Below are 23472 nucleotides of genomic sequence, written 5' to 3' on the forward strand. Positions count from 1 at the left end.
ACCTGCGTGGCGGCAGAAGTGGCGCACGTTGTTCTTGCCCACCCGAGGAGCAGACAAAAAAAAAAAGAAAAAAAAAATCAAGGCGACCCAGAAATGGGCGTGTTTTGCTGTTCGCCCACCGCCCCGAGGCCAGGGGTTGAATAAAAGAGGCAGCAAAATGAGCTCCACGGTGAGTAGGAGCAGATCCCGCCTCGATTCAGCCATTAAACCGAGCGCAGTAGCTCCATGCCTCTGCTGTCAAGGTTAACCACAGATGCCACCCTTGATTCCACAAAGTCAACGCCACGGGATCTTAGCAACGCACCATCCCACCTCTCTCCCCGCCGAGCCTGATCCACCGCCGTCGGCACCTCGAGGTCCAACGCTACTGAGCTGTTCACGCACACGGCTTTGGCTCTGCAGGGAGACGGTCCCTTCCCACCGCTGCGCCGAGTCCCTCCGTCACAGCCGCGGCGTGGTTCCATCAAATGCTTCGGGCGGGCTCAGCTGCACCCCTCCCAGCGCAGGTCTCAACCCCCGCCAGCCCCCCGCTTCGATGGGCCGAACGCTTGAGTGAACCCCAAAGATGAAGACGGTCTTCTTGAGAAACGTACGGAAAAATGGATGAGAAGGTGGAAAGTTGAAGAACTGTCGGATTCGGAGGGTTGTGATGAACGTTAGGAAGTCCCAGTGGTCACTGGGTGTGGACGAGGTGACTATTCCTCGCTCTTCGGCACTTTTGAGACCACAGCTGGACCCTGCATCCAGTTTGGGACTCCCTAGTACCAGAAAAGCAGGCATGGAGATACTGGAGGATGTCCAGGAGGGACAAGGAGAGGCCAAGGGTGCTGGGTCAGCTCAGGGGCTCCCACCACCGCTGCAAGTGCTTACCAGGAGGGTGCAGGAGAGAGCCAGGCTCTTCGGGGAGATGGGTGCTGAGAGGACGAGAGACAACAGCTCAAGCTGCAACACAGGAAGCTCTGATAGATGAATTTTTGTTAATAATTTTAAAATCGTGAGGGTGATCGCACAACGGAACAGGCTCTTAGATAGGAATTCCCATCCTCGGAGACGCTCAAGTCTCAGCCAGGCCAGGCCCTGAGCTGCCCACCTGGAGCAGGACGATGGATGTGGAGACGGGGCCTTGCCTACGTCATTCTGCGCCAAGCCGCAACCGTTTGAAACACAGCACCATACGATCTCAGCCACCCAAAATCATCCCCTCCCCATCTCACACATGGGGAAGATCCCTCATCCGGCCAAAAGCTACTGCCCAGAGGGTCAGAGGCTTGTACTTGATTTGGACGCAAGATCTTGGGAACTCCAGGCCCTTAGGACCGGTGCAGACGCTACTCACGAGGTGCCTACAAGCACAGCTCAGCAGAGCAAGGCTATCGTCAGGGAACTTGGACTCACCTGGCTGTGGTAGAGCTCGCTCAAGTCAACCCTACTTGAGTCATCCCTGCTTGGGCCAACGCTGGCAATGGGAAGGAAATGGTTTGGAGACCCATGAGCAGCGGGGCACGGTATGAAGGCCTACACAGCAAGCACAACCCGCCCGGACCGCTTTAAAGAGCTCACAGCGACCACCCCACCACCCCGGCCCTAGGGAGCTCGCCCCCGGGCCCCACAGCAGCACCAGGGCAGCCTGGGGCAAGGCACAGGGCCAAGCCGGGGCATTTATTCAGCCTCTCAATGACAGGCGGCACGAAGCTTCTACTAGTTCCAAGGTCAAACCCTGAAGAAAAAGGACGGACCGCTGCCGCCTCCTCGAGATGGTACGCCTCGGCTCTCTGGGGCCGGACTCGCGCACGAGTACGTTTGTACGAGCAACATCTGCAGCAGGCATCAACTTTTCTTGCTTGATAGCAAGAGCTGCCAGAGTAAGGGCATGGAAGAGTCTTCCAGAAGGTAGAAGCGAGGGTGCCGGAGCCTCATCCACCAACGCGCGCTGCTCGGCGGTGCCAGGGGAGCATGGCCGGTCACTGCCCGGCCCAGCTGCACACCGGCCTCCGCTGGCAGCCACCGGCCCCCCGCTCCGAAAAAGGCCCCGAGGTTTGCTTTTGGGAGAGGCACAAACAAAATACACCACCGCGCTGTCGAAAAAGCCAAGGTGGTCGTCTTGAAATGAAGCCACCCGTGTATTCGCGTCCGCGCTGCGGGTGGTCGCTTGGCAGTGCGTTGATTTCAAGACAGCCCCCAAAATGCGCGTACGTTAGGAAAACAGATTTGCAGTGAGAGAGAACAGCAGAACTTTAGCAACCGCCACCGTAGCGCTGGCCCCGGAGAGGCTTCAGCAAGCCGAGGCATTTGCACACCGGGTTTGGCTCCCATCAGCTATCGGACCGCTCTTCCTTTGCGGCCGCGTTACCCGCTTCCCCGCCCCACAAGTGTACCCCCTTAACAGCACCCCATTTTCGCAGGCCACGCAGTTTATCCCCCAAGGAAGGCCAACGGCAGCTCCTTGTAGCCATGGAAATAAGGCAGCGCTTCGCGCCGTCCCTGCCTCGCCTCTGGCAGGGACAGCTGCCTGCTGTGAAAGCGTACTCGCGGCAGAAGGTGCTTCGATCTGCGCTGGAATTGCGGCCGTAAGCCATCCTCTGCTCCCCTGAAGCCGTGACAGCTGCCCATCTCCTGCAAGCAGAGCCCTGCCCGGTAATCCCTCGGAGGTGATGTTCCGGAGAATCCCACAACACAGGGATCGGCAGCGCTGAGGGCAGGGCTTGGGTGCAGAAAGCTGTGAAGTTTCTCCACCGAGGAGCGAAAGCAGGGACTGACCTTCTCCAAGCGGTGGGGCAGCATCGACAAGCAGAAACCGACGTCAGGCGAAAGCGACTGTGGGTGCGTTTCGCTGCTCCCATTCCAGGACCGGCACCGTATTCCACGCCTGCAAGCACCAGGGACAAACAGAAACCCTCCGCTGCCTCTCCAGCCCACTCACGAGTTCTCCAGAAACTCAGGCACCTGAGTTAATAGGAATCTCGGGAAGTTTCTCTCCCCAGGGATGCCGACTTGACGATTCTCCTCGAAAACACACCCAGCCTGAAAGAGCACCAACGCGTCTGCCGAGTAGATGGTGCAAGACGCGGGTGTTCAATGCCGTAACGATCGAGAATCGAGGGAAGGTTTTGTGCGGAGCCCATCCTCAGCTCTGCAGCCAAGATGAGCCCTTTAGCTCCCCGTTCTCACATAACGGAGTCATCCCGACAGGTTTCCCCCCCACCCCAGTATGCGTGTGGAAAGCATGCTTTCGAGAACACAAAGCGGAGAGCCAGGCTCAGAGTCACCACACCCTTTTTTATATAGTAATTTGATGCAGTAAAGGGGGGGGGGGGGAAGGAAAAGAGATGCTGACAAGTATCAGCTCCCATCCAGCAAGCCAGAGATTCCCCTAACTCACAGTGCTTTTGTTGTTCCTATGTTTAATGGAAATGCACACAAAAATTCATTGAAAAAAATAGACAGCAACGTCAAGTAACATTGGTGCCAAACACTGTCCGACTGGCTTGTCGCAAACATAGCTAATATAGCTCATGCACACACCACCCACAATGCGTTCCAGGGCTCCTGCGTGCCCGTGCCAGCCCCTCCTGGCTCACCAGGACAAAGACCAGGCACGCGGGACCATCTCAACTGCTTGGTCAATTAGGATCTTTGTCCCCTTTGCTTTAACAAGCTCTTTCCGTCGCTTTGGCAAGCGTAAAGAGGCCAAGGCCAGCCTGACTGCTTCACCCACTGAGTGAATTTTGCCTCCACATGGGGAAAAAAAAAAATTTATCTTAAATGAAACTAAAATGTCCTTCAGAAGGTCAACACCCCCCCCCAATAATGTGAAAGGAGAGATGCAGCTATTACGTATTTGCTTGCCAAAGCTGCCTTAGGTTTTAGAAGAAAGAGAACCCACCTTCCAAAGCTCTAGGATCCAAAATCCCTGGTAGCAAAAATTTATTTTCATGACTGAAGACAAGGAGAAATTTATAAACGTATTCTAGCAACCAACCAATAAAACAGTACATATTCCATTCCTGCGACTTATATAATCACCCAGGAGCAAAACATCGAAGATGGCTCTGCCATGTGCCACTATGACAGCCAGGAGTACGAGACCACGTGCACATCACCTGTCCTTACTTCTTCCCAACACCACATATGCCAGGGAAGTCTCTTTCGAAGGTCCACAGTATATCCAGACATCCTCCGAGTGACTAGTGTCCAACGTTAAAAGGAGAAAAAACAAAGCAGCACACTCATTTCAAAGCCCAAAGACATCAACATTGTTAGATTCTCCTAAAAATAAGTAGTTCCAATTCATTTCTTCTCCCCCCAAAGGCCATGTGCCAAGGCCAACGTTCAGCGCATGAGCAGGCTGTGCTTTGGTCCATCCACTCTCTCCAGCTTCTCAAAGTGTTTTCTGGCGTTGCGGATGTTGATCAGCGTGGCCGCAGAAGCTAGGACGGAAAAGGGACAGGGGAGATTAAAAAAAAAAAAAAAAAAGTTAAAAAGGGATGCGAGTAACCAAGTCCTCAGAAGTTGAGTGCTGCCTAAAAGCAGCGCTCCCACCGGCAGGCTCTCTTATTTCAACCCCACTGCTCCCTAGCTGTGCCAAATTTAACGTTGGACGGTCTGGGCTGTTTGCCGATCCCAGTACAACTCCGAGGAAGACTCAAGAGTAAACTACAGTCAAGCAGCCTGCTCCTGGGGATAGCTGCACAAGTCGCCACAGCTGCTCCTTTAGCTGCTCCTCAAGCACAATAGTATCACAGCTGGTAATTAAGTCACAGGGTTTTCACAGGTTTTCCCTAATTCAGTAAACCATTCGAAAAGAGGCGGACAGAAAGCATCAACACTATGAGCCACAAGGCTGCCCTGGACAGCGTCTCTTAAGCACGTCAAATCCTAACAGGAGCAGTTTCAACTGGAGTTGTGTAAACAGTTAAACAGTCACACTGTGCCTGTAAGGGCTGGCACTGCTGGCTGCACTTCTTCTTTAAGATAAATAGATGCTACTATAATTAGAGTCCTTGCCCACCAAGACCGTTCAGGCAGCAAGAGCAAAAACTCAAATACGATCCGTCTCTGTTGCCTCTCCAAAAACCACTGGGGCTGCCAGATCAGAACAGCCCAAAATAGGTTATTAGACATGACCTACTAAATCAGGTCACATCTGTTATAGTGATCCCCCACCGCTGCTACAATCCTCCACTCGGCAGGGACAAATCGCTCGGCTCTCAAAGGCACACGTCTCTCGCCTTCTGCCAGGTAAGTCACTTTTTAACCACCTTCCCCCACCCTCTGCTCAGACAGGGCAAGCCAGCAGGACAGTAGATCCCCTCTCTATCTTTTAATTACAATCAGTTTTACTGCTTTGCCTGGTGTTTGTCGTTTTCCAAGAGAAACACAGTTTAAACTAGACTCATTTGGCTTTTTGTCCCTGCAAACAAAAATAGGCCAGAGGCTTATCTTTGCTTCAACTTACGTATTGAAGGGTCTGACATAACCACCATCACGTATGTATTTGATGTAAAGATGTCAATGAAAGCAGCAAAGTTAGAGTTCCTGACCTCCATGCTCTGGAAAGAAGCTGCCAGCTTACTAAGAGGGGAGGGGGGAAAAAAAAAAAAGGCGGGGGAAGAAAAAGGAAAAGAAAAGAAAAAAAGAGTAAATGAACTATTACTGTAACATGGCTCAAACAGCTTTTGCACCCACATAGCCAACATCCCATTATTTGGGTTGTTGGTAACAAAGCAGCACTCAAGTCCCCACTTGGCAAGCAGCACCAGGTGTGAGTGTGAGTACAAGTTTGGTTGGTTTTTTGTTTGTTTGTTTTTAAAGAAAAAACTCTTTAGCTTTAGGCTAAATGAGAGCAATATAAAATGATTTGCACATTGAATGGCGGAGGTAGCTCGAGATATACAACCCCACTGACTGTCTGAGCCTGCTATGCCCAAGCACTTGCCCCACGGATGTAACAGCTCAGCCATTCAGGGGGACAGTTCAGCACTCTGTCGATAACCAGTGGAATAAAGCGAAATCTCTGGAGACAGCTCTGTAAACCATGCGGCCACTCAATCCTATCCAGGCTCCAAACACTTGCGGGTATTCCCAACAGTCTGTGGAACCTGGAGGCTGTTCAAACCCAAGTTACTCCAAAGCAAAACTTTCCACTTTTCCATTCGAAATATTGATAAACAGCATCTCTGCAAGCCTCCTCCTCCCCAACCAGCACTGTGGTACAGGGTCTGAAGCAAAGCTCTCCACCTGACCTTGCGCAGCACTGTTGACCATCGCTAACTTATCGGTTCAGCCCTGGAACTTCCCTACCTTGCCCAGGAGAATGAGGCCTAGAAGAAAACGGTTGTTTCAAAACAAACCTCTTTCAGCCATCAGCAAATGAGGAAGTTACAAAAGATAACAATTAATCCAGTTGTGCTTAAACACGGTGCAATTTAACTATGGCATCACAGCTTGCTGAGGAGTCACAGAGCTAGTATTAACTTGGAGACCTCCCCGTGCTTCTGGATGAAGCTGAAGATACCCTGCTGAGGTATCTTCCCCACCTAATGATCAAACCAGCTCACCTGCAACTTAGCTTGAATTGTTTAATAATGTTGCTGATTTTCTCAAATCTGTGGACATCCCGTTGTTCTTTGCATTGATAGTGAGAAATGACCTGGAAGGCAGAAAGAGAGTGCAGAGCTGGTAATTTATTTCAGCACAGGTTTCTCAGGCTCGACAGCAATTATGGCAAACGGGTGGTGACGAGGACAGGGATTCCCTTCGCCTTTTGCTGACTGAATCTAGGAAACGACTTGCAACAATACTTGTGGTGCTTTCATGGTAAAACAAGACTCAGTAATAGTTTCACCAGGAGGCCTGAGCAGCAAGTTAAATCTTGATTCAAAGAAAAAGGAAGTGCAAGCGGGGGGAAGCAAGACCATCACCTCTGGTAGGTGAAACAGACACTTGACAAATGCTGGAATAGCTTTTCCTTCCTAAGTCTATCATGCTGCAGATTCTCAAGGACTGAACCTGAGAAATTTCCCATTCTGCCACATGGAGGATGCGCAAGCACTGCTCTCAAAGCCAAAGCGAGCCGTTCTTCCCTAAGAGAAGTGGAAAAAAGGCAGCTGGTTTCCTAGGGAGTTCTCTCACCACCAGTTCACTAAGTCGGACCGAGACTCCGCTAAGCTGCCTGCACCCAGATCAGTTCCCCTCCTCTTCCTCCCACATAGCGCTCCAGCAGCCACGTGCAGACCTCGGTGCCCGGCTGCAAAGAGTCAGAGGATCACAAGCCGTTAGGAACCTCCGCAGCATGATCCCAGTTACCTCTCCCTGACCATTTTCACCAGGCTGGTAGCCTGCAGACCTCAGTCTTGAGCCAAATCAGCTGTCGGGCTGAGAACTGCATTTACTGAAGGGGAATGGCACACAATCAAATAGTTACATCATCTTTGTTCCCGCAGAAAACCAAAAAGGAATATTTTAAAAACCTTATGGCTGTGTGCTTTACGCTCTTAAGAATCATGAAACCAACTGCTACTGGAAGTGTCAAACACCCTTGCACAAGGATGTTAAACTCTTTTCTTCGGAGTTGGAGTCACATTTAACAAGCTTGTAAGAAGGGTTTTGGGGTTTTGTTTGGGTTTTTTTTTCCCTTGAGCACCTTAAAAAGATCATCATGTACTTCCTACTTTTTAAAACTGCCCAATTATTCATACAAGTACAGGTTTAGCCAGATTGAAGGATTACATTCATACCAAAGCCTTCATTGTATGCAAGTTCGCTCCTTAACTTTCCAGATAGGTTTTTCTGTTACTGTGATTTGAATATGACTTCAGAGTAAGATTTCACTTCAGGAGAAAGGAGTACCGGGGGAAGTTTAAATATATGAAAAAAAGTGAGAAGAAAGTCTTCTAAAAGCCACTATTACACTGAAAATAAGCATAGAATTTCTGTAGCAAAGATTACTATTTTTCAGTAAAAAAAAGTACTTACAACAAAAGTACTGTTACATACCACCAAGGTGGAACTATTTATTATCCACAAAAGGTCAAAAAGCAGAACTCTGCCAGAAATGGCAGGTATTTACTTCTGACAGTTTAAGAAGTGAGAAAAGCAATGGCCCCTTTTCCACATTCCCTCTGTCATTTCAAAATCAGACATTTGGCCACCAAGGAAAGCACTCAAAAAATTCAAAATCATTCCTTCAGGTCAGCAAAAATTCTGGTGCAAAGTCTGAAAAGACCAATCCAGAAACCAAGAGTATGGACCGACAAGCAGCAATGGTGGTTTTAACCAACATATTCTACCTTGCAGAGACAACAGATTGGAAGCACAGTTACCATGCAGCCAGTAACTTCAAGAGCCAACCGCTTATGATCCTCTATCCATACTCCGGGTTTGCAGAGCACCAGACAAAACACTAAAGAAACCAAGACTGGTTAAAATGCCAGGCCAAGAGGAACTGAAAAGTCTCATTTCAAGCTAAATAAGGTTCTTGCCCTGTGCAGAAAGGAATTCACAAAAACGTCCCTCGGCCGACAACAGAATGGGGACAGGAAACCCTCTCATAGCTCAGAAGAGGGAAATACCACTCAAGCCCTCAGTTCAACTGCTAGAAGTGGAAATTTTGGGAAGGCCCCTGTGAGCCATGGAGTCACATCAGCTACTTTCAACATCACAGGGCCTGGATCAACACATCCTGCCATCTGGCACCTCTCTCTGGGCTACTGCCACAACAGCACTTTCCATCCAGGGAGCTCCATCCTAGGCTGGGCAGAGGAACCCGAAGGGCAGAACTGCTGTATTCACCAGGAAAGTGGCTCTCTCAAACAGGAGCACTTCATCTGCCTCGATGATCTGAGCAAAGTTCCTCAGGTTCATTTCCAGCTGCTGGACATTGGGGATCAGCTGATAGACTATACTGGACCAAGCCTGTCAACAAAGAAGGACAGAACATAAGGGCTGCATTAGCACATCTCTGTTTCATCTTCTTGTTATGCAATGTGCTCAAAAATTGATTATTTGCAGTTCTGGGTGCTGATAGCCTAGGCACAACTGAGAAGGTTCTCCCACCTCCGTGTCCAGGTGTCTCTACTACAGTTGAGACTACCAGTGGTACCCCAGACCCGAGTAAACTCTTCACCCAGGTCAAGTGCTTCTCCACATGGGTCAGAGAGAAACTAGAATACTGTTAAACAGGCTTAAATCATCCTAATGTTAAGCTGGCAAAGCTTCTGTCTCCTGCTCCCAGATAAACCCGCTCAAGTTTTCAGAGGTTTTTTTTTAATCTCGAGCAAGGTCAACATGCAGATGGATACTTGGCAGCTCGTCACCAATCTAAACAGAAAGCTCTAATCTAACCCAATGAGTCAGGAAGAAGCCCAGAAGGGACTGAGGATGCTGTCATAGGCATCTGTCCTCATTCAGACTCGGGTTCTCTAAGCTCAGCTTCACCTCACTGCCTACCTACTGCTCCAGGTCTGTGCCAGTGCCTGTCCACACCCTTCCCGCTGGGAGTCAGGGTGGATATTTGCATCTCCTAGTTACCAGGTACCTGGTATTTACCAAAGGCTGCTACCAACCCACTTGCCAAACACAAAGTTAAAAGCCCAAGCCAAGGGCAGGAGCTCTGAAGAGCTCTGGCAGGGCTGTGTCTAGAATAGCACAGGTCTGCCTCTGTATAAGCCGCTCAGAGTAACCAGCCTAACTGAGGAACTTTAGGGATGCCTGAGGAATACAGGGTATGCCACTGCTTCGGAGGGCTGATTTCTAGAGGGAGCTGGGTATGTGCTTCGTGAAGAGCGATGTCTGGCATACAGTACTACATCAGCCTCAGCCAAACACATCACACACTGAAGGCAGGGGAATTTGCTTACGGCTTCGGATGGATTTGACAGGATGGTGAAATCTGTCATCCAAAGTCTTCCAAGAGAAAGAGCCAAGAAGTCCTCACCTTCAGACAAGCAACCCAGCCACTACCACCGCTGCTTATTAGCACTAGCTGGCAATTATAATTTGCTCTCAGTGTAGCCCAGGTAAAACTCACCAGCCTCACACCTGGAAGTCTTCTAACACTGCAGTCAAGACTGACTGATAGCAAAAAAACCCATCCCCTCCTGAAAGCAAAGGAAATTCCCAGAAGGGTAAATGCTCCTACAGTGCTGCAGAGAAACACAGGAAACAATTCCATGCTGGATAAGCATGACTAAAAGGCGCAGAAGCTCTTTCTAAAGTAGCCAAGCAAAGTGTTTAAGCATACTGACACCATGACTCCAACGTGTGGAGGGGTTTTACTTTTTCTAATGAAACCCAGGATGCTCAGATGTTGTTTACAACAGCTAATCTCCAGAAGTAGTTGCTGCAAACTAAAAAGGGCCAGTCACTGATAAACCTGTAGCAACTAACCTCGCCGTCCTCATGCTCTTGTTTTTCAAGTGGAAGCGAGGGGAAGCCACATACGGAGAGGAAGCTGTACAAACCTTGTAAAGTGTTTCATCCCAGATGGAAGTTCTAAAACAAACACATTCCAAGGGACGGGAAAGGCGCTTCAAGTCTTCCTCACGCTCTTTAAAAATCTGGGAAATAAAAAAAAAAAGATTAGCAGCTGAGTGTAAATATCCCTGCCTTTGGTGTGGTTGCCATATTGCATTTACAGCATGCGTTTTCAAACAAATCTCAGGTACCTACAGCACTGGAGAAGAGACAAGAGCAGAGCATGCTGGCCGGGACAGGCTGGCAGGAACCCCTTCCACAGGAGCAGCAGGCACAAGCAAGGCCATGGCTGTCTTGCAATAGATCTGACTGGGACTGAAAGCTGAAATAACTAGGGGTGTTGTGGAGTGGGAATGGAAGTGGACATGGACAGGCACGAGTGTCGCTGAGGACCTAAATTTTGCTATGTCCCTGGTCACAGGCAAAAAGCTCTGTCACTGAGAACCCGATAGGAAGAAAGCACTTGAGGTTCATCAATATGAGCAGCTCTCAGGCATGTACTTCTAGAGTCTTCTCTTCTCACATCATACTCTGCCCCTTAGAAGTTATGGTTACAGAAAAAGGGGGGCAGGCGGAACAGCAAAAACCAGAGAGCCTTGTGCCAGGCTCCTACAGAACTGCTAAAAAAAATAAAAAAGCAGCAGGACAGCCAGCAACATGGCCCTGCAGGGGAAAGAGAGGACAATCACCTTCACCTCAGCATACTGTTTTTAGGAACATTAACCAATCCCCATGAAATAGTGCCCAGGCCAACACTTACCATTTGGGTCCTGGGATACAAAAGGCTTCACTAACAGCTACAGAGATAGTGCTCTGGCCCAGTATTTGCATGTTCTTCTGAGTAGCAGCTATGTTAAAACAGATCTTGATGGGTGTGCAATGATACACCCTGAAAGCATAGTTGAAGTAAGACCCCTCTTCTGTCTACCCCTCACTTCAGGGCCTCACTAGAGTCTGCACAACTATGTAAAACCAGAATTTGCCCACTAGTCCCAAAAGAAATCTGGACAGGACAGCATCAAGAAGATTTTAGACCCATCCTTCAGTCTGGAGGGAAGGCAGATGGAAGTGAGGAAATGCTCCTTGAATCAACCCTATGAACAAGCTCTTTGAGCTATTTCTGCACTAAGCTGGAGGGCAGAACTAAAACTGGAAGAGGAGGATCACCACTCAGGCAGCATGAGCGAGCTGGAGCCAAACCTGCTACGTGGAAGAAGTCTGTCTATGCAGGGAGGGCAGGGTGTGGTTACAGCCACATAGCTTCCTTTGCAGCTGCCCAGGCACACACTCACCAGGAATCAGAAGAGAGTTTATTAAGACTTCTTACTTCAAAAGCCTAAAGGGGCCTCCAAACTTGCTGCAAGCCAGGGAGTGGCCAAGCAGCCAGGGATGTGTTTGTCTAACCCACAAAGCTAATTTTTCTTTTGGTATCAGGAGTTGCTTGCTTTTCAGTCCAAGCTGAAAAAGCAAGGTTGGTAGGAACTCAACATCTTCCAATCTCCCTGCAACCTTTCAAAAGCTCTGAAAAGAACAGAAAACACCAAAACATCTCCAAAACATTGATCCCCAGCCTTTGCAGGGTACCTCTTGGAGCAGAGGAGTGATTAAGAAGTGAGCTCTGGGCAGGCAGGCCAAACTGATAGAGACCAGAATCAACCGATAAGAAACCAGCTTCTAGTTAATGGGAAAGTTTAAACTCTTTTTTTGTTTGTTTGTAATGCTTTAGAACAGAGCCTGTGCTGGACTGAAAGCAACAGCTAAAGAGAAACCAGCTGTCACTGTCACCACCACCATCCTCAAAGCCATCCAAGTGGAGAGCAGTGAGTTTAAGGTCGCTGGGTTTCTGTCGGTTCTACCTCCCTTGTGGAGCCAAGGTCTGGTGAAAGTACTAGAATCAGTGCAATAAAAGAAAAGGCTTAGAGTAGTTGTCACTAAAAATCATTAGTTCTGTCCTCCACTAGATTCTGTACAAAAGATAGCGATGATGTACAATTTAGAAAAGGCAGAAAATGCTTAGAGGGCTTTGACAATTCTTACCATCTGAGAAACCCTTCTAGGAACAGTGCTGATGGGGGTGGATATGAAGTATGAAATCACAATGTGTTAACATAGTCAAAAGACACTCTATTTGAAAGCATTTCTACAGCAACTATCAGCCTCTCACCAAATCTCGCTGATCCTCCTGCACCAAGTCCATCTTGTGCACTAGACAAAAGATCTTTGCATCAGGAGAGTTCTGAAGAATTGCCTCCAAGCATGACTGGTAGTAGTGCATGTCCTTCTCCAGTTCACGGCTCTCTACATCAAAGACATAGATGAGGACTTCTACGTTGCGGAAGATGTTGTCCCGCTGACTGGTAAAGTAGTTCTCCATAAAGGTGTCCTGTCTGAGAAGGAGCAGAGCAACAAAGCAAGGAGAGTCCCATTAGAGCAACCAGGTCTTGCTTAGCATCGTCAGGAAAGGCGCTACATGTAAAATACCCCCTGCTACAAAGACAAGGTTTGCATTTTGAGCTACAGACCCCACCACAGGAGTCTAGACAAGAGCCCCACAGGTGGCTAAACTCCCCATGACATAAGGCTCTCCAAGCATTTCCAATCAAGCAAAGTTGGGTGCTCCTGAAGAGCAACTGCTCACCAGTCTCACAAGAAGCTGAAGCTTCCCTCCTGTCACAGCTGGCTGCTCAGTGTCCTGGGCAAACAGGACCAGAATGGACCTGAACTGGCTTTTAGAGTTGCGTATAAAAAACCCCACAGCAGCAGAAGCTAAAATATAGCCAAAACCATCAGCATAGCCTCTTATTACAGGATTTAAATCTCCTTTAACTTTTGCTCAATATGGCTCAGACAACGCATGAGGACATGAGAGCTGATGAAGCTTAGCCAAGTTGGACAGCTCTGCTGAGGCTCTGTCAGTGGGACAGCATTCTTCGAAAAGTTGCTTCCAGGAGCCTCAAGATCACCATCAACCTTCAGCATCGCTTCTTGGCACGCACCCCATTTGGATCACGCTGGTGATGAGCAATTCTGAAATTCCACCACCTCAGGAAAAAGTCCAGGTGAGGGACTCAGGCTTTTTGCCAGCAGAAGCAAGCAGGCAGCAAGGGAAGGGTAGACCTACACACTGCGCCTTTTATATAGGGAAAACTCAAGAGACAGCGTAATCGTGCCAACCTCTTCCACCCACCTCCACACACAAGCCTAAGATGTGGCGTCCATTCTTCCCAGAGTTGTCTCACCAGTTTTACAGTACATGCACAATGCCGGTTCTATTCCCTTCATTCACAAGCAGCATACTTATCCCTCTGGGGCAGGAGGACCTCTGTTTTGTAACAGCCCCAGAGCTAACCCCCCAATGGTTTCAAAAGCAAAAGAATAAACAGTACCTACCCTCCGCAGTCCCAGAGGTTTAATACCAGGTTTCCTAGAAATCTAACATGGGAGTGCTCCACATCAACTGAAAAAGAGAGACAACAGGAGTTTACCGATTGTACCACACACCCAGATCAGTTACCTCCTCAGGCAGCCAAAAATGCCACTCTTTGCAACACAGCCCACAATTTGTAAAATCCCATCTCAACAACATCGTTGTACGTACATCTGTAGCTGAAGGCACTACGTAAGAAGACGGCTCCCAGAGTAATTCAAGCCTTCCTACTCTCTACCCAGGACACTATTCTCCTGAGAAGCACAGCAGGTGGTTCCCCTTTAACAACATGTTTTCGGATCTTTGTGATATTTTAAGAATGACATTAGTTCCAGCACACTCTGCAAGGCCTTAAGCAAGCTTTAAAAAAAAAAAAAATTGGTAATACAAAGAATGTAAACTTTATGAACAGGCCAAATTTATGGCAGAGGAAACGTACACCAATCTGTGACATTCAGTCCTCGCAGGTGCTTCCCAGCGAGGAGCGTTAGATCCTGACAATTCACACCCCTGTTTCAGAGGAATGACTTACTGCTTTTTCAGATCAGTGGCTTTGGAGAAAAAAACAAAGGCAGAAGACACTAATTAAGCCTAATCCTGCCAAAACCACAGGTGCAGTGGCTAACAACAGGAAAGCTTCACCAACCATGGAGGACCACACAGAAGCTCTGAACACTCCTCCAGTAATAGGTGTAGCTGCAGCAACAGCTGCTTCCTGATCAAAAAGAATTAAGGATAAAAGTTCAACAATAAAGCAGCAAAACTGAACCCAGTGCTGCCTTCCCTTTCACTCCAGCCTCCTACCTGCCCCCAGCTGAACTCAGGAGTGAAGCTCCCTGTGAGGTGTGGCAGGTGGGAGGACCAACAAACACCCACCTACTCCAGAGCAGGGGAAAGGCAGGGATTGCTGGAGGGAACAGCCTCACCCCTTTAATGAAGGGGGTTTGAGCCCTGAGAACTTGCAGTTCAAACAAGAGAAGTCTTACTTGTGGCACCCAGGCGCCGTGTGTCCCTGGCGATGTAGTTTGCAAAGATAATGGACCTCATGCTGGTCTTCCCAGAGCCGCTTTTACCCATCAGCAGCACCTGGGAAGAAAAAAAATAAAGAATTAGCTACCAGAGAGCACCAAGTCCTTCATGGCTCCCGCAGGGTTAAAATCTTACTGCCAAAGCCACCAAAACACAGGACCAACATATTCCAGATGTGAACACATCAGAAGAGAGAGGAAAACAAGAGTACCATGCTTGGGAAAGCAGGAGACAGATGTCCTTACACCTCCTTGCTATCCATGGTCACTGAATCGCAGTCAGAATGAAAACCTTTCCGTCTTGTTTGCATTCTCGAACTGTGCCCCTGCCCCCCTGCCCGGGAGCCTCTGCCCTTCCAGGCACCACACTCCTGCTCCTCCAACCAGCTGCCTACCAGCCAGAAGGAAGAGCAGCCAGCACACAGCCCCTGTGCACCGATCCCCCTTTTCCCAACACACGTTGGCAGAGGACTCGTAACCAGCACGTGGGGAAGAGCGGGAGACGCTCCTGAAGCTGCTGCCGCCGCCGTCCCCAGCCCCTTGCACCTGCACGCCTTCCAAATGCACTGGCACCGCAGGTGAAGGCTTGATGTTTTCGACGGCAACAAAGGACTTAGCCAAGACAAAAGGACAGCTTTATCTCAAGCCTTTAAGACCAGGCTGGCAACAATCCCTTGCCCAGTCCACACTGGTATTCTCCACCCATTACTTCTCTCCTAATCACGCTCTTTTCCTTCTCGTCATGTGACTTGTTTTCTCTTCCCCGACAGAAGTGAAATACAAGTTACATTTCATGCTTCAAGTGTCAAAAGACCAGCAAAAAGTTAAAAGCAGATGGGACAGCCCAGTTCAAGCGCACCAGGCTATCACGTAGGGAAGACACTTGACTCCACAGTCCTGTTTGCAGATCATCAGGCTAAAGGAGAGGTAAACCTTCGGTAGCCAAAAACTAGTGGATGATTGAGGGCAGGGAGGGAAGAAAGGAGACAGTCACACATGCAAGAGTCTATGTTGTAACCTAAAAATAAAAATTAAAAAACCCCAACAGTAACAGCCAACGCAGATTTGCTCATGAAAACAGCTGTTGGGCAAGTTCCAGTTACAAAGTCAAATTCAGCCTTCAGCAACCACTCTGAAAATCTGTCATCAAGGATAGGTAGGTTTAATGAGAGTGCAACTGGCCTGAGTCTGCCTGCCCAGCTCACACCAGTGCCAAACGCTAGCTGGGAAGGTACTCACTCAACTCCCAACCTCACTCTGCGACTGCACTGCAACAGCTGCCAGCATCTCAGGGCAAAACAGAAGAGGCAGAATCACACCATCCTGCTCACACAAGTTACCCTTTCTGAGAGCGACTGCAACATTTCACAGGCTGGCAAGCACCCTTTCCAAAAAGAAGCTGACCACACACCTGGACAATTTGGTAACAAGGACTTTTCCTCAGAGAGGAAAGCTGGTCAGGTCACACCTACCAGCCTTTCCAGAGCAAAACCCCAGAAAGCTACGCTGTCTTCTCCCCTGAGCTACACACAGAGCAGAGAGAACATCAACATCTCTTATTTCATACCACCTGCAGAAAAAGTACATGCAGAAACTCAATACGGTTCCAAGGCACAGCACAAGTCAACCTACAGGCGAACCCAACTGCCAAGTTATAGACAGCGGAAGCCTTTCAAAGGGGTCAGACGTAGGGCCAGGCAGGAAACCCAATCCTGGTGCAGCACAGAAAGACAGCCATGTATTCTCTACGCAGTTGCTTTAACGGCTTTGAATATGCTTGCTGCTGGAATACACCCAAAACTCCCTGTGCTCCGATTCTCAGTAAAAGTGCTACTCCTTCCCATGCGTTAAGTTTCACCCTCCCAGGAGCCCTCAGTGAATTATGGGCTCCCCACATGAGCTTCTGTAATGCATCTCCCCACGGGCCAATGAAGCGACCTGGAGCGTATCCCCTTCCCTTAAGCTGTGGGAGGTACGCAGTGAGCAGAGGGGTTTGCAACATGGACCAGAAACGCTCACACAGCAGTTACCGTGGATGGCTCTATGGCAAGCCTGCCCTGCTTCTCGTGCCTGTGAATAAACTCAAACCTGATTTTGATTTCTAGCACTTTAAGCAGAGGATGCATCTGCTGACTCTGAGAGTCTTAAGAGGCACCTGACAGCCAAAGAGCACACCGAGGTACAGATGCAAACACAGAATGACAGTAGCAAACGCAGATGGGGAAGGAAAACCCAACTGCAAAGGATTCTCCTTTCAGTTCTTACCTTTTTCTTCATGGCTGTGCTTGGCATCACCCACCTATGGAGAGAAGACCATCGTCTTACATTGCTCTTTCCTGACTTACAGGCTTCACTTCAACATCCAATTCCCACCCACAGAAGTACCATGCAAAAGGGGAAGCGCTCCCACACTGGCGTAGCTGCCTCCAACCTCCACCTCACCAGGGCACTTGACAGCTTTTGCCCCAGACAGCATGGAGAAACTTTAGCAAAACCCTCCAACACGCCCATGATGAACAACGTTCCCGTAATTACGCGGCCGAAACAGGCCTCAGCAGGATAAACGCGGCCAGCGCTGGCAGGCAGCGGGAGACACCCGCACAGCCGCCACCCGGCTCGGGTCTCCTCGCCCATGGTAGCCAGGCCTGGCCCCACCCGCAGCCCCTACCCCTTCTCCCCGCGATGACCCGGAGCCCTCACCAAAGCAACCCACGACCGCGCCGTCACACCTCCCCACACCCACGGCCGGCTCGGCAGCGACCACCGCCCCCGGGCCGGTGCCTCCGGCCGTCCAGCCCCCCCGGACCTGACAGTGGGCTTCACCCCCCCGCTAACCACCCCGGCTCAGCCAGGGCCGCCGAGCCCCGCCGTCACCCCCGCTCCTCCCCACCGCTACCTCTAGCCGCGACAGACGCCTCCCGGGCCGGCTCGGCAGTGCCCGCCGGCGGCGGCGGAGCTCAGCGGGACAGAGCGCCCGCCCCGCTCCGGGGTAGGCCTCAAAGCCGCGGCCTCGCGTGAGCCCGCCGCCCCGCCGGGGTCTCGCCCGCTGCCGTCGCAGCGCCCGGGACCCCCCGCCCCCCCCCCCCAGAGGCGCTCACGAGACCCAGCGCTCGGCAGCCGCCGCCGGTCACGTGAGCGCTCACCCCGCCCTCTCCCGCGCGCCGGTGCCCCCTCCCGTCATGTGATGCGGCGCCGCCAACGGCGAGACGGGCGGGTCGAGAAGCGGGAAGGGGGCGGGGCTGGACGGCGGCGAAGCATCCGCCGCCATCTTAGGTGTGGGCGGCCCCTTTCTGCCAGGAGGGGGTTTATGGAGGCGGGAGGGGTGCGCGGCGGCAGGCGGTGGCCGGCGGGGGGTCTCCGGCGGTGCCTGCGAGGCGGCCGAGCCGCGCCCGCCGGAGCCTCGTGTCGCCCGCAGTGGCAGGAGGTGCGGGCAGCCAGCGCTGTGAGGCGGGCGGAGAACAGAACAACCAGCGCCTCCCATATGGTCTAGCGGTTAGGATTCCTGGTTTTCACCCAGGCGGCCCGGGTTCGACTCCCGGTATGGGAAGCACCGTTAACCTTTTCTGCCGAGTCCCCTGCCCACTCTCTGAATCGCCTTTTTGCGCCTCTTCGGCCAAATTTCTCGATCCCGAAGATCTCCCGAAGCTGCGGGAAGCGTCGCCCCGGCTTAGTTTCAAATACTCAAGTAAACTGGACAACAGAGCACCGATCTGAGTTAATGACATTTTTCTCTAATACAGGCAAGGAAATTGCTGCTTGTGTCCCCTCGCGTGTTTTAAACACCCGTGACTATTGCCCAAGGCAAATAGTATTGTACTGCAACTCTAGCAGCGTAAATCTGCTAAAGATACACATGCATACATGTATTTTAAATATATATAAATGAGTGTATAGGGCTAGTCATTTATGAAGCTAAATTCCTTAGTGGAGCCAGGTATGTCCAACAATTTTTTCATTAACGTGTACGTACGCCGATGGAAGGCCTACGGGGTGGGCAACGGCACGCCTACCCACGAGGCTTCACCACCAAACATGGCCCACGCTCACCCAGGGAGGGCAGGGCATGCCTCTGGTCCGTGTGGCGGAGCAGGGCTGCCCCTGGGCCCTGCCCCCGAAGCTGTGGGACTCGGAGGGGCCGGGCGCCACCTCTCTGCTGGGGCGCCAGACATCTTGGCTTCTGCAGGTCTTCGGACAGCCCCCGAGCTGCTGCTGCCACAAAGCCAGAGCCCCGTCACCTCAACTATCCCCCCTCAGAGCCCCGTCACCTCAGCTATACCCCTCACAGCCCCGTCCCCTCACCTGTCCCCCCTCACAGCCCCGTCACCTCACCTGTCCCCCCTCACAGCCCCGTCCCCTCACCTGTCCCCCCTCACAGCCCCGTCACCTCAGCTATACCCCTCACAGCCCCGTCACCTCACCTGTCCCCCCTCACAGCCCCGTCCCCTCACCTGTCCCCCCTCAGAGCCTCGGCACCTCACGTAACATCGCCCCCTCCCCGCCCCTTGGCACCCGGCACAATTCGGTTTTAGGGAAATCCCAGCCTGGCGAGAGCTCGGGGCACAGCGCCCCGGGGCTGCCTCTCGCGCCGCGGAAGGCACTGCTCTCTGCCGGGGGTCCCTGACAGCGCAGCGCGGGGGCGGGCGGGACACGCTGAAGGGGGAGGAGGCGGCCGCGCGCTGAGGTGCCTCTCTGCGCATGCGCGCCGAGCACCGCCCCTATATAAGCGCGGCGGGCGGCCGCCTCAGCGGGGCTGGAGGTGATGGTCGCGGCAGGCTGGGTGTGCGGCCGCCGTCGGGCTGGGCCGGGGGCCCTGGGTGACAACAGACCCTCTCAGCTGGGCAGGTGTCGGATGGAGGGCAGCTGCAGCAGGGCGGGGGGGTGGTGGTGGTCGTTACTGGGCACCAGCAGTGGGGGTCCGGGGGGGAGGGGGTGTCTTGTGGTAAAGTGAGTTTCTCTGTCCCCTCCGTGGGCCGCAGAACTGTGGAGGATAGTGGGAGCTGCCCAGGGAATGCCTGTAAACACGGTAAATTCCTGCTGTTGTGTTTCGATGCTACTTAAATGATAAGAATCACACAGGTTTACAGAGACTCGCTGGAGTTCTTGGTCTTCAATAATAAGCAGTGAGCAACACCGAAAACAGCAGCTAAATGTCTAAACCATGAAGAACTAAAGACTTGGGGCGCTAACAAATTTTGTCATGTTATTCATTGCTGCATTATGCAGCTCTGTCTATGAATGGGGAACAGCATTTCTCGTGCTAAGAAACACAGAACCAAGAAATGGAGAGTGTCAATCTGTAGCCTGTGTTACTAATAATGACCGGTCTTAGTTATACAAGAACAAATGTGATAGTTCTGTAGGCTCAGGATGGCAAGAGCAAAAATCAGTTGTGTGTCAATTTTGATTTAAGTCAACAGAGGTTGAGTAGCCCGATCACAACCCAGGTGTAAACCCCTCTGTGCCCCTGTAAAGGCTGGCAGAGGGTCTAACTGTTAACAAACCAAAGAATGGCCCCAGAATTGTAGTCAATATTTGAAGTTCCCTCATCAAGTCTGCAGTTTCTGTAATGCATTTGTCTTACTCCCACATGCTCTTCAAAGAGCAACACCTGCCATGCTGATGCTGTGCAAGAACTGAATGAAGATTGTCTAGTTGGTAGCTGCTTAAGAAGCGAAGCAGCAGAATTGCTGTCCCAAAGATAATCAGTAACGGGATCTGCTCTAAAGTCCAAAATATTCATTGCCTTTTGAAATTATTTAAAAGCAGCTCTAAAATCAGCTGTCAGGTTTTCAGATGAAGAGGCAAGCTGAGTCTAGGAACGGTAGGGATGTACACGTTGATCAGGCTGGGCTCCTGGGTACTAAAACCTGGAGCTCCCCACCTGATGGTACCGCAATGCATCTGGGGCAGAGCGTGGGTCATGCAGCAGGAGAGCGGTCGCAGCATACTGCCACACTGAAAGGGCTTAGGAAAGAAACCATCTTGGCCACAGCTTCAGCACATCTCTCACAATGGAGATGAAGACAAGAGCAAATCTACCTGGAATGCCTCATTCAGCACCCGTACATCAAACGGGATACAGAGAACTAAAAACAGACCAGAGGAGAATGCTAGCAGAGCAGCCTGAAGTTCTGAGAAGGAAGAATGCTTGCAGCAGCTCAAAAGATAAATCTCTTAACCAGGAGAAGACTGGTTAACCAAGAGAAAAGGTGCAGTCTGTTGCAGTCTCTTGTCTTAGACATCTTCACGGGCAGGATCGGTGTTAAATTTAAAAGCCTACATTAGACAATTCTATATATTTAAATCAGGCGCTTTTTTGAAAGTAATTGATAAAATTACCTAGCTTATTTCTCATCAGCTGAAGCTTTTAGATCAAGGCTTGATGTCATAAAAAAAACCCAAACCCAAAACCAGAGGAAGGGAAAAAAGCTGTCTTACATCAAAAATAGAATCTGTGATCTTTGCCAAGAATTGACTTCTGTCTTTACAATTTGTGGAGGAATGATTTCTGAATATTTGAGAGTATCAGAAAGGGCAGGCATGGAGTAGGGGTTTTTTCTCTCTAGGTAGAAATTTACATTTTCTCCAAACAGGCGCATCTACCTGAAGCCCTCCCCCAATGGGGGAGCTGTAGCTCTACTGTTCCTTTTGCACCAGAAGCCTGTAGCCAGGCTGAAGCAGCTCCCCCAGCTGAAGAACACTGTGGAAAAGGATGATTCAAATGCAAGACAAACAACCCAATCCCCAAAATCAAAATTCTTCCACCACCTTGAAACGGTAAAGGTAACTTCTCAAAGGGGGCTCTGTGTGTGATATATCTTGAAGAGGCAGAAAATATTCAGCCTACCTGGACAAACACATTATGAAGAACATTTAGTGTACTCTCCCAGGACTCTCTAGGGAAGTGCTAGAGCTCTTCCTCCTGCCCTGACACACCCGGAACACTTTGGCTATTCACTGTTCTTGTGTGCCTCCTCATCACGGTGCACCAGCCCCAGAAGTACGCTCACAGCAGTGTTCTGTACGGACTTGGGAAGGTGTTTCCTTTCTTTTGTAAATTAAGGAAAGGTAGTTCCTGGCAAGAATGTCTGTGAACAGAAGCGCCACACTGTCACGTGCAATGAGAACGTTCTTTCTAGACCCCATCATGAAGAATAGGGTAACCACACATTCCCTGCAATAGCAATTGAAAGAATGTGAGCAGTTGCCTTCTTAGCTGAAAGAACAGATTGTCTTCTGCTTGAGAAATGCTTTTCTCAAGAGACACAGGGTTCTTGGGAGCACCCAGCAACAACAGGCTGTTATCTACATTGCTTACAAAGCCACTACTGTAGTGGTACAAGACCAGAAGCAAAGGCATTTGCTTACCTGCTTGTGGAAACGGAAATGTAAGTAAAGAAAACCATTCTAGAGAACTGCAGAAAAGAATGCGCAACTACAAAGCATGTAAGTGTGCAGAAAGGAAAGACAGGGATGATCGATTGTCTGAAAGACAACCTGCGCTGGTAGGCTAAAGGTCTATATCCTTATGGCTTTAAAAGCAGTTGTTGCAGCCAGTTTCAGCTGGGTGAACTCTGTAGGGAAGATGTGAGCAAAAACGTTGCTGGGAAGAAAAGCACACTGCTGCTAAATTGGTGAATGCAGCAGCTAGGGCAGTTGAGGCAAAAAACAATCCCTTTGTAATCAAGGAACGTTTCAACATACGTGCAGTGCATGCAATATTTAGCCAGTAAACTAGTCTTTCTAGTTTCTTGGATGCTGGATAAAAAGTGCCCACACAGCAACTGAAAATGTTTTCCAAAGATGGCAAATGACAGCTGAAAACACCAGTTTCTAAGACTGACAACCCCCAAGTACCTGTGCTTGTTGCAGAATTGCCGAGGCTGGAAGGGACCCCGAGACTGTCTAGTCTACCCATCCTGCTCACAGCAAGGTCACCTAGAGCAGGTTGTCCAGGACTGTGTCCAGTTGGGTTTTGAGTATCTTCAAGGTTTTTCCACAGCCTTTCTGGGCACCACATTGCAGTGCTTGATCACATTGGCTACATTTGGGGAGTTTTTTTTAAGTGGCAATTCCTGTATTCCAATTTGTGTCCACTACATTTCCTTTTACTAGGCACCACTCTGAAGAGTCTGGATCCATCTTTGGTCTGAACATCAGGTATTTATACACACCGAGACTCTTCCCTGAGCTTTCTCTTCTCCAGGCTAAACAGTCCCAGCTCTCAGACTCCACTAGTATGGCTTATTATCTTAGTGGCCCTTCGCTGGACTCTCACTGGTTTGTCCCTGTCTTTTTTACACTGGGGAGCCCAGACCTGGACACAGCACTCCAGGCACGTCCCCAGTGCTGATCACCTGCCTGGACAGGCTGGCAACACTTCTGAATGCAGCCTCCTGGCTGCCTTTGCTGGAAGGGCACATTCTTGGCCCGTGGCTGTTGTCTACCAGGCTGCCCAGGTCCCCCGCAAAACCGCTTTCCAGCTGGTCAGCCATACACCCCAGTGCATGGGGTTTTTGGCTTTTTTTTTTTTACAAACCTGAA

The 23472-nt window shown here is 50.4% G+C and overlaps 1 protein-coding gene across 1 annotated transcript; it reads right to left on the reverse strand.

The window, feature by feature from the left end:
- Positions 1-3895: 3895 nt before the first annotated feature.
- Positions 3896-17220, reverse strand: LOC309408491 (ras-related GTP-binding protein A; the record flags this gene model as incomplete). The annotated part of the gene is made up of 9 exons (XM_082004322.1): positions 3896-4427; positions 5456-5571; positions 6558-6649; positions 8791-8913; positions 10461-10556; positions 12638-12860; positions 13864-13930; positions 14887-14986; positions 17194-17220. 9 exons carry the CDS (start codon positions 17218-17220, stop codon positions 4330-4332), a joined length of 942 nt encoding a protein of 313 aa, XP_081860448.1. The 3' UTR covers positions 3896-4329.
- Positions 17221-23472: the final 6252 nt, after the last annotated feature.

The sequence above is a fragment of the Phaethon aethereus genome, assembly GCF_964289735.1.
Source record: "Phaethon aethereus genome assembly, chromosome: 10".
In the NCBI taxonomy this organism is placed as follows: domain Eukaryota; kingdom Metazoa; phylum Chordata; class Aves; order Phaethontiformes; family Phaethontidae; genus Phaethon; species Phaethon aethereus.